The following is a 12701-nucleotide window of genomic DNA, read 5'->3' as shown; positions in this document are numbered from 1 at the left end:
TTAGTGACGCTGCCAGGTGAGCAAGAGCCAATATGCTATGAATGACTCAAGGATTCAGAGATATTTAATCTATCCTAAAGGTAACACATAGGCAAAATTATCCCAACTTCTCCCTGCGCTTCATCTGCAACACCCAGTCCTTCTGTCTCATTACTCATCATTAGTTCTTAATGCTTTTTAACTGTCACTTCCACCAGACTATCAACTCCAGGAGGTTCAAGGACCCTGTCTTCTTGCTTGCCTTTTGTCTACTACACCTATCAGAGTGTCTGATAATAAGCAGGAACTTTACGTGTGGGCATGTGCTCAGTTGCTTTGTGACCCCATGGACTATAGCCCGCCAGGCTCCTCTGTCCATGGAATTTTTCAGGCAAGAATATTAGCGTGGGTTGGCATTTCCTCCTCCAAGGAACTTTATATTGTTTTACTAATGAATGACTGAGTAAAGGAGATCCATGACCATGTATGACCCAACAACTAGACTTAACTACAAGGTAGATTATACGTCAATATGAGGTTGAATATCTTCTAACAGAAGCATTTAAAGTTTAAAATGGCTGCCGAGGTGCAGACGTGAGAGCAAAAATAAACATGGGTAGAGTAAGCAAAAATCAACCTTTGGGTCCTGAATTATATTCCAGTCTTTAAGATGCTTGCTAACTCTGAGGTTCTATGATTATACCATAGGTCATTCCCAAATTTGGGTCATAATTTAAACTAAAATTGGAACTCTTCTGTGATTGGAATTACATAGACAATTTCTCAAATATCACAAAGCTTCTCTTTGGCTGTACATTTATTTTGCTGAATCAAAGGGAAAACGGTATATGCTTTACTGTAAACAATTTTACTTTTTCTATTCACTGTGCTTTCTTTCCAAATGCTTGGGCCCCAAGCACTGATTGAACAGATCTAAAATGGCATTCCTCACTAAAGAAAATTTTGACATTTTGGCCACAAAGCAGGGACAAAGCATGCCACAGGCAATTAACACCGTTCAGTTTCACACCACTGAATTTAATCACAGAAAATGATCTCCAAACTTCATTTAACCAGTGTCTGCTTTTAATCATAGGGTGGTTACGCTACTTACCACAAAAGAATAATAAATCTTGAATCCAGGTTTAGCCACAAAGTAGTCATCAGACTTGAACGTTATTTTAATCTGGTTTGTTCTTGATATTATCCTTGGAGGAACTTCCTTGTGTCCACACCATCGTCCTCTAATAACAGTACTGGTTTCAGATATGTCTTCAACTTCTACAAAATCATACCTGGTACCAATTTAACATAAATAAGTTTTGATTAAAATAGACTTTGAAATTCATACTTTCATTGAGAAATTAAAACTAACATATGTGATTTCTTATGACCTATTATCTGAAATGAAGTTTAGAAGAAAAATCAGTTCTTGGATTAGATTTCTCAAATTCAAACTTCAACAATCTATTCTGAGGAAAAACTTTTATACACTTTCAGCCTATTCTCCTTGAGTGAGTGAAAGTTGCTCAGTCGTGTCCGACTCTTTGTGACCCCATGGACTGTAGCCCACCAGGCTCCTCTGTCCATGGGATTCTCCAGGCCAGAATACTAGAGTGGGTTGCCATGCCCTCCTCCAGGGGATCTTCCCAACCCAGGGATCAAACCCAGGTCTTCTGCATTGCAGGGAGATTCTTTTTTTTTTTTTAATTGGAGGCTAATTACTTTACAATATTGTAGTGGTTTTTGCCATACACTTACATGAATCAGCCATGGGTGTACATTTGTTCCCCATCCTTAACCCCCCTCCCACCTCCCTCCCCACCCCATCCTTCAGGGTCATCCCAGTGCACCAGCCCTGAGCACCCTGTCTCATGCATCGAACCTGGACAGGAGATCTGTTTCACATATGATAATATACATGTTTCAATGCTATTCTCTCAAATCATCCCATCCTTGCCTTCCCCCACAGAGTCCAAAAGACTGTTCTTTATATCTGTGTCTCTGTTATCTCTCATATAGGATCATTGTTGCCATCTTTCTAAATTCCATATATATGTGTTAGTATACTGTATTGGTGTTTTTCTTTCTGAATTACTTCACTCTGTATAATAGGCTCCAGTCATCCATCTCATTAGAACTGGTTCAAATGCATTCTTTTTAATGGCTGAGTAGTATTCCATTGTGTATCCCAGCTTTCTTATCCATTTGCCTCCTGAGGGACATCTAGGTTGCTTCCATGTCCTAGCTATTGTAAACAGTGTGCGGGGAGATTTTTTACCATCTGAGCCAACAGGGAAGCCCAAGAATACTGGAATGGGTAGTCTATCCCTTCTCTAGGGGATCTTCCCAACCCAGGGATTGATCAGGGGTCTTCTGGATTGCAGGCAGATTCTTTACCAGTTGAGCTAACAGGGAAGCCTTATCAGATCAGACCAGATCAGTTGCTCAGTCCTGTCCGACTCTTTTCGACCCCATGAATTACAGCACGCCAGGCCTCCCTGTTCATCACCAGCTCCCGGAGTTCACTCAGACTCACGTCCATCAAGTCAGTGATGCCATCCAGCCATCTCATTCTCTGTCGTCCCCTTCTCCTCCTGCCCCCAATCCCTCCCAGCATCAGAGTCTTTTCCAATGAGTCAACTCTTTGCATGAGGTGGCCAAAGTACTGGAGTTTCAGCTTTAGCATCATTCCTTCCAAAGAAATCCCAGGGCTGATCTCCTTCAGAATGGACTGGTTGGATCTCCTTGCAGTCCAAGGGACTCTCAAGAGTCTTCTCCAACACCACAGTTCGAAAGTGTCAATTCTTTGGCGCTCAGCCTACTTCACAGCCCAACTCTCACATCCATACATGACCACAGGAAAAACCATAGCCTTGACTAGATGAACCTTTGTTGGCAAAGTAATGTCTCTGCTTTTGAATATGCTATCTAGGTTGGTCATAACTTTCCTTCCAAGGAGCAAGCATCTTTTAATTTCATGGCTGCAGTCACCATCTGCTGTGATTTTGGAGCCCAGAAAAAGAAAGTCTGACACTGTTTCCACTGTTTCCCCATCTATTTCCCATGAAGTGGTGGGACCGGATGCCATGATCTTCGTTTTCTGAATGTTGAGCTCTAAGCCAACTTTTTCACTCTCCACTTTCACTTTCATCAAAAGGCTTTTGAGTTCCTCTTCACTTTCTGCCATAAGGGTGGTGTCATCTGCATATCTGAGGTTATTGATATTTTGGGAAGCCTCATAACTCTTCCTAAATTGTTAAAAATCAAAATAGACTACTTTCTGAGCATCTAGCTTATAAAGGTTTTCCTGGAGAAGCCAATAAATATAATCTCTTGTCATGTTTTAGGAGATGTAGCTCCAGTTGTGTGCATGCGTGCATGCTCAGTTGCTTCAGTCATGTCCCCTCTTTGATCCTATGGACTGCAGCCCTCCAGACACCTCTGTCCATGGGATTCTCCAGGCACGAATACTGGAGCTGGTTGCCAGGACCTCCTCCAGGGGATCTCCCTGACTCAGGGATTGAACAAGCATCTCCTGCATTACAGGCGGATACTTTACCGCTGAGCCACTGGGTAAGCCTGTAGCTTCAATTATATACCCACATGTTTACTATATAAAATTTTTAAACAAATTCCCATTTGGAATTAATTTACCACATCCAGCATTTCTGTAGGAAAGGAAATGGTCTATACCTACACAGCATGAAAAATCAACAATTTCATTGTAGAAAATAAATGATAAAATTATAAAATAAACAACTATTTTCTCTTTGTGGAACCTATCTTTTGGAAGGATTATATCATAAACAATGACATTTATCATAATCAAAAGCACATGCCTTTAGCAGTGATGTGCTCTAGACAGTATTGAACATATCTGGGCTGTGTGTGAATGAGGGTAAGACCATGGGTTCATCATTGACACTGGTCAGAGAAACAGAGAATTGCAGGATTGGAAAAGACAGGAGAGGCATTTTAGATATTCCATGGAGCCATTAGATCCTCAAAGTCCCTGCACAATATTCCACTCTTTCGTTGCAGAGTAAAACACGTTCAGAGACAGAATCACTTCTTCTGAGATACCCCACATCTTCAAACACTCTACTTGAGAGCTGAACTGTGTGCCTTTCAGTTCTGGTCCTCAGCACCCTGCCCTTCAGTCACCTTTTCCCCATATGACTTCAGATGCTAAAGTCACAGGGCACACGATGAACACTCAGGGCACACACTCAGGGTGAACAGTGGCAGAAGTCTCATATCTACTTTATATTTTCCTGTCATGATTACCAAAAGGAGTCAGCATGAGAACCATCACATCTGAATATGAAGAAAACCCAATACGGTTTAACTAGTCTTCATACACCTCAGAGCTCTTATTGGATGGGGCAGGGTGATCTAAGAAGCAGGTAAGCATAATAAAATGCTGACTCAGTTTCATTGAAAATAGTCTATGGGGCCTTTATCTCCTTTGCCTCTGTTTCCTAATGAACAAAATAAGAAGGTTTATGTAATTTTACCAGCTGAATATCTCTTGAGCACTACGCAAATTAACTACTTGATATATGGTGGTTGGAAAGTGAAAAGTACTAAGATAGAATCATCATTAGAGCAATAAATATTACAATGTAGACATCAAGGAAGTTTTGCAACAGATGGGAAGAAACAACTTCATTTCATTTTATATACAATGTATGTGAATCATATTCACTACACTAAGCAAAAGTATACTTGAAACTTTAATAACACAAGAGGTCACTTTTGTCTTTTAGATAACCTATTAGCACAATTTTCATTCTCAAAGCTCCATTTTGGTTTTCAAGGAGGGTCCTGATCTCTTCCCCTTCTTCCTTTCTCCTCTACCTCTTACTTCTCTACCTCCCTCTATAAATTTTTAGGAGCAACTTGATTTGATGAATGGTCTGGGGATCCTTTAGTCCATCCTAAAGGAAATCAACCCTGAATACTCGTTGGAAGGACTGATGCTGAAACTGAGGCTCCAGTACTTTGGCCACCTGGTACAAAGAGCTGACTCACTGGAAAAGACCCTGATGCTGGGAAAGATTGAAGGCAGGAGGAGAAGGGGGCGACAGAGGATGACACGGTTAGATAGCATCAACGACTCAATGGACATGAATTTGAGCAAACTCTGGGAGATGGTTAGGGACAGGGAGGCCTGGTGTGCTGCAGTCCATGGGGTTGCAAAGAGTTGGACACCACTTAGCAATTGACCAACAATTGGGGGAAAAGTCATCCTTAATTTCCTCTATTTTTAAGGTCAGGACGCCCAAAGGGTTTAGTCACTACCAGATCAAAACCCTGTGCGGGAGTGGAGACCAGTATCTCTTCAATGACATCATCTTTAATAATCTTTTAACACTGGCCTTGTTGTTTGTTTACATGATCTCTCTCTCCCTTTTTTTTAAGCACAGAAAATGAATTCTCCCTTTCAAGGTTGAAAAGACACAAGATCTCCTCAAGCTTATTCTCTCTGTAAATATTAACTGGCTCTTCCTGCATGTATCCATCTTTACTTTCCAGCATACATTAGCCTCTATGGTCCTAGAAAGTAATAGTGAGTGCTATTATTCTTGAAAAAAATAGCAACATAATAAAAACTGTCAGTGTAATAAACATGCAACAGAGGATAGCCAAATTTGAGGCACCTGATTTTTATTATTCAAAGTAAAATAAACCTACTGAAAGGATTTAGCAGTTTAGTAGTAGTTCATTGGCAATGCAGAACAAGTGCACGCGGTAAAGTACAAGGAGGAAAAAAAAAATCCTCCGCATCTTACACATGCTTATTAAAGGAATAAGATGCTGTGAGCGGACAATTTGAAGAACAGCAGCCAAGACTTGCTCTGAAAAATATGCTCAAAAGGGAGAAGACTATCTCAGTGCAGCTTTCATTTTCTACTGACCCCGAAATTGCAGGAAGAAACAGACCTCTGAGGAGGAGCACACTGGCCTTGGGAGCTTGTCTTCTCTCTTTTTACATGTATCTGAGGCCTTAAAATTATTATTTCAGGTAACGGCCTGGCAGGGTCCTCGCCATCACCCTCTCCCAGCGCTAGGTCAGTTCCTGGAGCCCAGCAGCGGGTACACTCCTCAAGTCCTGAGAAGCTCGCACTCGGGCCATGGGACATGGTTGCTGGTGACCTGGGAGACCAGATGTGTCCAGCTGCTCACAAAGGTGGTTCTAGGCCTGGCCCAGAAAAAAAGAATCACCCAGATCCCCCTTCTCTGGAAGTCACACAGCCTGGCTCTGCCAGTTGCAAGAGTGAGCTTCTGTGAGTCTTGCCAGGTTACCAGGCCTCCACAGAGACTGTGCTTCAATTTATGTTGTACATTAGGACGGACATAAAGGCTTTCTGAAAAAGAAGTCACGTATTTTGGATAGGGCCCAAATGAGAACTTTGATGCAATGTTTTAAATCTTTTCTTCACCTTGGAATTTTACCCTAATATGGATTTCATTTCACACTCACCTACAGATATCATTTTCGGCTTCCTCTAATCCAAACTGATTGTCAAAGGCTAGCTGTATCCTTGTTTTCTCCTGGGAGTGGAGCCGCCAGGTCAGAAGCAGGTTGCGAGGGTAGCTGTTTGGGAAGCGGGGACTCTGCACGTGGCCATGTCCTGTCACCTCGATGGTCTCGTCTCTTCGGTACAAGTCTGTGAGGTGATTGCTCTCTGTTAGTAGTCACAACTTGTAGAAATTAGTATGTTGCTCCAATTACAGGAAAGCAAAAAAAGAACAGTTTAAAACACATCACATTGCAAAGCACTTCTTGATTGTGTTTAAAAACATTAAGGCCAAATGGCAGCTTTGTGGTTAAACAAACAACATCCATGTTTTTTTCTACTACTCCTGTCTCCTCAATTCTTCATAAAGCTAGACTTGACTCCTAATATTTGATACTTTGGGAGCTCTCTTAACATTATTTTTGACAAGCAAAATTAACGATCATCTCAGAACTCAGACTCATTTCAATTGGAATTAAAATGAGCAAGTAATTTCAAATAGTTCATCTTTCCTTTTTCCATGTAATATAGCTGACCCTTGAGCAACACGGGTTTGAACTGTGTGGGTCTGTGAATTTTTTTTGATAAATAAATATATATATATATATATATATATACACACACACATACAGTTGAAACAGGAGGGAAGGGGGAGAAGCAGGCAGGGCATGATATAACCATGATGAAGACTGGTTAGAACTAACTTTGTCCAAGATGTCGGAAGCATCAACTTGCAGTAGACCTAGCGCCTCATCTCACGCTTGCTAGCATGTTAAATGACACACCCATTGGCACCATGAGAATTTTGAGGCCAACCATAAAAGGTCAGATATTGTGCTGTGACCTAATTCCTGGAAATCCCTGCCTCTTCCCCCAAATAATTGGAATAATCCTCCCACTAATTAGCCTATGAAATTACCCAGTCCACAAAAAGTATCCACACTGTATACTGAGGCTCTCTTCTTGCTTTCTGAGATGGCCCACACTCTGCGAAGTGTGTCTGCCTTTAAAGATATCCATTTACTATCACTTGATCTCTGAATCCTTTTATGACAAAGCAAGAACCATAAATTCATCAGCAACATTGTAAATGCACTTTCTCTTTTGACTTTCTTGACATTTTCTTTTTTCTAGTTCACTTTATTGTAGAATATATAATACACATAACATACAAAATATGTTAATCAACTGTTTAGCAGGAAGGCTTCTGGGGACTTCTATTGTGGGCCAGTGATAAAGTATCCACCTTCCAATGCAGGAGACATGGGTTCAATCCCTGGTCAGGGAACTCAGATACCACATGCCATAGTAACTAAGCCCACGCAACAACTAGAGAAGCCCACGTGGCACAGTGAAGACCTAACACAGCTCAAAACCAACCAAACAAACAAAAGCCAAAGAGGGGGAAAAAAAGTAATGTTTTTGGCCAACAGTGAAGTATGAGTAAAGTTGGTTGTGGGTGCGGAGACAAAAGTTTTATGTGGATTTTTGACTGTAGGGTGTGTGTGTATGTGTGTGAGTGTGCATGTTCTTAGTTGCGCAGTGGTGTCTGACTCTTTGCCATCCCATGGACTGTAGCCCACCAGGCTCCTCTCTCTATGGGATTTTCCTGGCAAGAATACCGGAGTGGGTTGTGTCAACTACAAATTGGTGTTTGCCAAGAACATTTGCCACCTGCCTCTGCAGAGACTGAATCCTGTGCTGCTGCAGCTGTTGAACCTCAACATGCCCTGAAGGCAGTTCAGGGTGGACAGTGAGGCACTCTGTGCTCCAGGGAAACTGGGGAACAGGTCTTTAGATAGTCAGATATTTCCAGAAACTGATTTCATGATCCAAATCCATGCATCTCCTCACATCTAGAAAAGCATTAAATCCCTTCATGGTGACATCAGCTTCTTGTGACTAACAGAAAACCTTTTGTAAAGTAAGTACTTGACTGCTCTGAATTCCCCCTTCACAACATCTTATATATTGACCTTCCCCACTGCCTTTTTTGAACAATTCCTTAGAGGTATCTGAGGTGCTGTCTCCTGGGCTGCAGTCTTCATTTTGCCCCATTAAAACTTAACTTGCAAGTCTCACTTTGCATCTTGTTAGTCAACAGTTGCCATGCCCTTTTCCTGGGGACCTTTCTGACCCAGGGATCAAACTTGCACCTCCTGCGCTGCAGGAGGATTCTTTACTGCTGAGCCAGGGGGAAGTCCTGGTAAGGTACTGGCATCCCTAAACCTCACTTTGTTCACGGATTAACTGTACAAACACATTTTTTTTTTCATTGACAGAGGAACAGTATATCGTCAATGATTAGCACAGGAGGTACTCAATAAATATTGCTGAATGAATGAATGAGTGAGTGAAACAAGTGAGTGAAAAGCAAATTAAAGACTCTCATGATATTTAATGACCATGTATTTTTTAATCAAATGGCATTTTCCAGTTGTTTCTCCCTCATAAAAGATTATAATTTTTGGCCTTCATTGTTGCTGACTTAAAATAGTTCCAATTCTAATTCTATTTTCCGTATATTGTATAATAAAGAACTTGTCTGATCTTTGTCCTGGGTTCCTAAAAGGGAACTTCTAATCCCTTAGAATTCCGAAGTGACTTTATTATTTATAGTAGGCCCTTGGGGCCAAACCTGATTTTATGTTGATGGGGTGATTCACTGTGGGTCCCTAAGTAGTTTCAGGATGGGGACTGGCTATGATAGAAAGACTAAACACGTGACTTTCAGCTCTGACACCAGTCTGACTTCCCAACGTCCCTGAGGTAAGGTGTCTTGGAGTCTTAGCCTATTGCCAGTGAGCCAATCAATCATATCTATAGAATGAAACTCTTATAAAAACTCTGGCCACTGTGGCTTGGGGGAGTTTCCTGGTTCATGACACACACATATGCTGGGAGGGTGACATATCCTGAGGACATGAAGCTTCATGCTTAAATCTTCCCAGACCTCTCCCTAAGTGTCTCTTTGTTTGGCTGGTCCTGATTTGTATCCTTTATCGTAAAACTGTAGTTATAACTACAGTGTTTTCTTGAATTCTCTAAGTTTTTCTAGCAAATTATCAAGTCTGAGGGGCTTATAGGAAGCCCTCGGTTTAACTGTGAATTGGTAAGGAGTATGGGTAACCTGGGTACCTCACAATTTTCAGCAGGTGACTGAAGATCAGTCTTGGGACCTGGGCTCTTAACCAGTGACATCTGACCTAACTGCAGGTGGTCTGCATGAGAATTGCACTGCTCAGTGGGCCCATTTTTCCTATCTCCCAGTGTCCAGAGTTCTTTGCATTTTAGATTTTGACATTTTAGGCCCCTCTGTAAGCAGAACTGCAGCCACAGTCTATTTGCGTCCTCCCACAGAGAGTTGACTCCGAAGCCTATAATTCAGTGAGCCTGGTCAGGGAGGCCTAAATTGCTGGTGGAAACCACTGAAAGATTGGGCCGCGGAGGGTGGTTGTTAAAGCTTCCAAAATAAGACAAAGGGGATGAACAAGGAGTCAGCATGTGAGATGCAAAGGCTTCTCTCCCTTTTACAAACATTCTGATATGGATGGGAATTTCAATTTTTCTTTGCTTTTTTTTTTTTTTTGACTAATTCAGTGTTTAGTGTTTTGTGCTTGCCCGGCTAGCTTTTGTGTGGGAGACAGCCTTAGGAAGAGCAAAGGTAGCTAGAGGAGCAGACGTCCCTAGTCCCAGCCTCTTGACCAGGAGACCAGAGCACCAGCTCTGCAGTCATGTTCCATGCTCTGGTCCCAAGTTTGATGCTCTTTAACTATCTGTAACAGAAGGTAGTTTTCCTTCTTAGCCTGAAATTTGCTAGAGGCAATTTTAGATCCTTTGCTATCTATAATCACTTTGACTTCTGAATCACATTGTTTATATATAATTTATAACCTCATGCCAAACTCAGGGCTATTCTTGACAGAAGAGCTGTGATGATTTATAGAGATAACTCCGAAGTGTTATATACAAAGTCACATTCCTCAATGAAGGCATTTACTTTGGTGTTCCAATAATAACTAGCACAGTATGTCAGGAACTCCTCCAGTAAGTTGTTTAAATTCATTACTACATTTAATCCTCACAACAACTGTATGCAATTAGTAATATCCCCACTTCACAAAGAAGGCTCAGAGAGTTCAAGAAACTTATGACCTCAGGGCATAAAGCAGGTGATGAAATCAATATCTGACCCTAGACTATCTTCAGCGGAGAAGGCAAAGGCACCCCACTCCAGTACTCTTGCCTGGAAAATCCCATGGACGGAGGAGCCTGGAAGGCTGCAGTCCATGGGTTTGCTGAGTGTTGGACATGACTGAGTGACTTCACTTTCACTTTTCACTTTCATGCATTGGAGAAGGAAATGGCAACCCACTCCAGTGTTCTTGCCTGGAGAATCCCAGGGACAGGAAGTCTGACGGGTTCCTATCTATGGGGTCACACAGAGTCGGACACGACTGAAGTGACTTAGCAGCAGCAGCAGCAGACTATATTCAGAGCACACATTCTTAACCAGAACACTGTATGAGTTGTTAAACTACAAAAATATGAAATATATCATTTTTCATAGGAATAATTTTGACTTATGTTTTACATGGCAAGAATATAAGTTCTTATTTTACATTTTAATACAGAAAGAGGTTCACATAGTCATTACTTTGGGTTATGAATTTGATGCCTTTAAAAAAGTGAATTAAAATGAAAGAAAAAGCCAAAATGTTTTTATTCTGTCCCTCTTTGGCAAACTGAGTTCGCCCAACCAAGTATCCCTGGAGCTCATTAAATCCTTGGAGACACTATCACTTACTTTGGGATTCATCTTGAACAACTGTTGTTCTCAGAGTGTGATCCCCAAGATCAGCATCATCAGCTGGGAATTTGTCGGAAATGCAAATTATCAGACCTTATCCCAGACCTACTAAAGCAGAAAGGCTGGGGGTGGAGCCCAGCACTATTATTTTAACAAGGCCTCCAGGTGATTCTGAGCTCCCTAAACTGTGAGAACCACTGACCATATCATTCTTTCTGCTCTTGTGCTCCTCATTCTTGACTTCCCAGGCTCCTTCACTGCCTTGCTTGACTCTATATCTCATATATGAATTTTCATCTTACCTCCCTGCCTGATGACCTGTCTTGGGCTCACTTTCCTGTCTTTGACCTTGAAACATTCTAGAGGACATCATATTATATAAATACAGAATGAACTAGGGTAAGAACTATCTAGTTTGGAAATTACCTTATCTAACGTTTCCCATTTCATGGAACAGTCACTCTTGGTCCCAGTAGACACATCTGGTAACCTACTGCTTCAAGTTATGTTTAAGGAGGAATGAAATCACAAATAATGGTTTATTTTTTCTTCTCAGATCATAATATTATCTACGACGGCATGTGATCTAAATGGTAAATGCTGTTATTAAAGTAAGAATTAAAATACTTCATCAGTGATTCCATAGGAATAAATGGTGATCTCTGCAGACTGTGGCACCTCACACAAATTCAGTGGAACATACAGGCATGCTCATTTGCTCCCCTGTCTCTCTAAGACATCCAGGAGCCGGTATCATGACTGTTAGCCACAAACCCAACATACTATAACTATAAGCCAAAAGAAAAGAATGGTCATTGGTTCAGGAAATTCCCAATATGCAAAGGGATTTATTATAAAATTTCATTTGTAAAATGGTTATTTCACAATCATACAATATATCAGATGAACAATGTTTGATGAGCATGTAGTTAAGTGTTATATAAACCAAACTGCTGCTGCCAGAGAACCACATTACAACCACTTAATTTTTGTGGGGTGCAATATACTTTACAAGCATCCAATTTTGTAAGTCTACCATAAGTTGATAAAAAGTAAATATTGCAGTAATTACCACTGCTTTCATTCTGCTTTTTATTTTAAATTTAATTTTGTTATATTACTTTAACAGGTAATGAAACCAACACACAGAAGTTAAAGTGATTTGTTCTAAGTGAAGAGAACGGAAGGCTGGCTGGTATATGGAAGCGTGAAGTTTTGAATGCAGCTACATCATGTTGGTGACTTTCTTCACTATAATCAACAGTAGCATCAGACGCAACATGTCATCTTTCTGGCTTCTGTTTCCTAAACTAATAGTTTAGGGGCTGCATACTATGACATTTAAGATTCTTTTCAGGTCCAAATGACAGGACACCTCAAAGATT

The 12701-nt window shown here is 41.1% G+C and overlaps 1 protein-coding gene and 1 long non-coding RNA gene across 9 annotated transcripts in view; one reads left to right on the top strand and one right to left on the bottom strand.

Moving 5' to 3' along the window:
* PDGFD (platelet derived growth factor D) overlaps window positions 1-12701 on the bottom strand; it is a 280491-nt gene that overhangs the window by 93539 nt on the left and 174251 nt on the right. For 4 of the 8 annotated variants that reach the window (XR_015141419.1, XM_086338255.1, XM_086338257.1 and 1 more), the window contains exons 2-3: window positions 6470-6674; window positions 1094-1274 (exon numbers count right to left, since the gene is read on the bottom strand). The exons of 2 other annotated variants lie outside the window; for them this stretch is intronic. Coding sequence is in view for 5 of the 6 variants with exons in the window: in XM_086338255.1 (XP_086194381.1) it covers window positions 1094-1274; window positions 6470-6674 (386 nt within the window). In the remaining variant the exon portion in view is untranslated. The remainder of the gene's footprint in view (window positions 1-1093; window positions 1275-6469; window positions 6675-12701) is intronic. 2 more of the 8 variants (XM_086338256.1, XM_086338258.1) reach the window with 1 other exon arrangement.
* On the top strand, window positions 11586-12602 carry LOC147357268 (uncharacterized). Its single transcript, XR_015141421.1, has 2 exons — window positions 11586-11715; window positions 12446-12602. It is a non-coding gene; the product is annotated as an uncharacterized LOC147357268 (long non-coding RNA).

This window comes from Bos grunniens, chromosome 15, assembly GCF_055505025.1.
Source record: "Bos grunniens cultivar Pamir isolate PY7600 chromosome 15, Bosgru_T2T1.0, whole genome shotgun sequence".
Classification (NCBI taxonomy): domain Eukaryota; kingdom Metazoa; phylum Chordata; class Mammalia; order Artiodactyla; family Bovidae; genus Bos; species Bos grunniens.
Note: the sequence above shows the minus strand (reverse complement) of the source record. Positions and strands in the feature narration are given on the sequence as shown.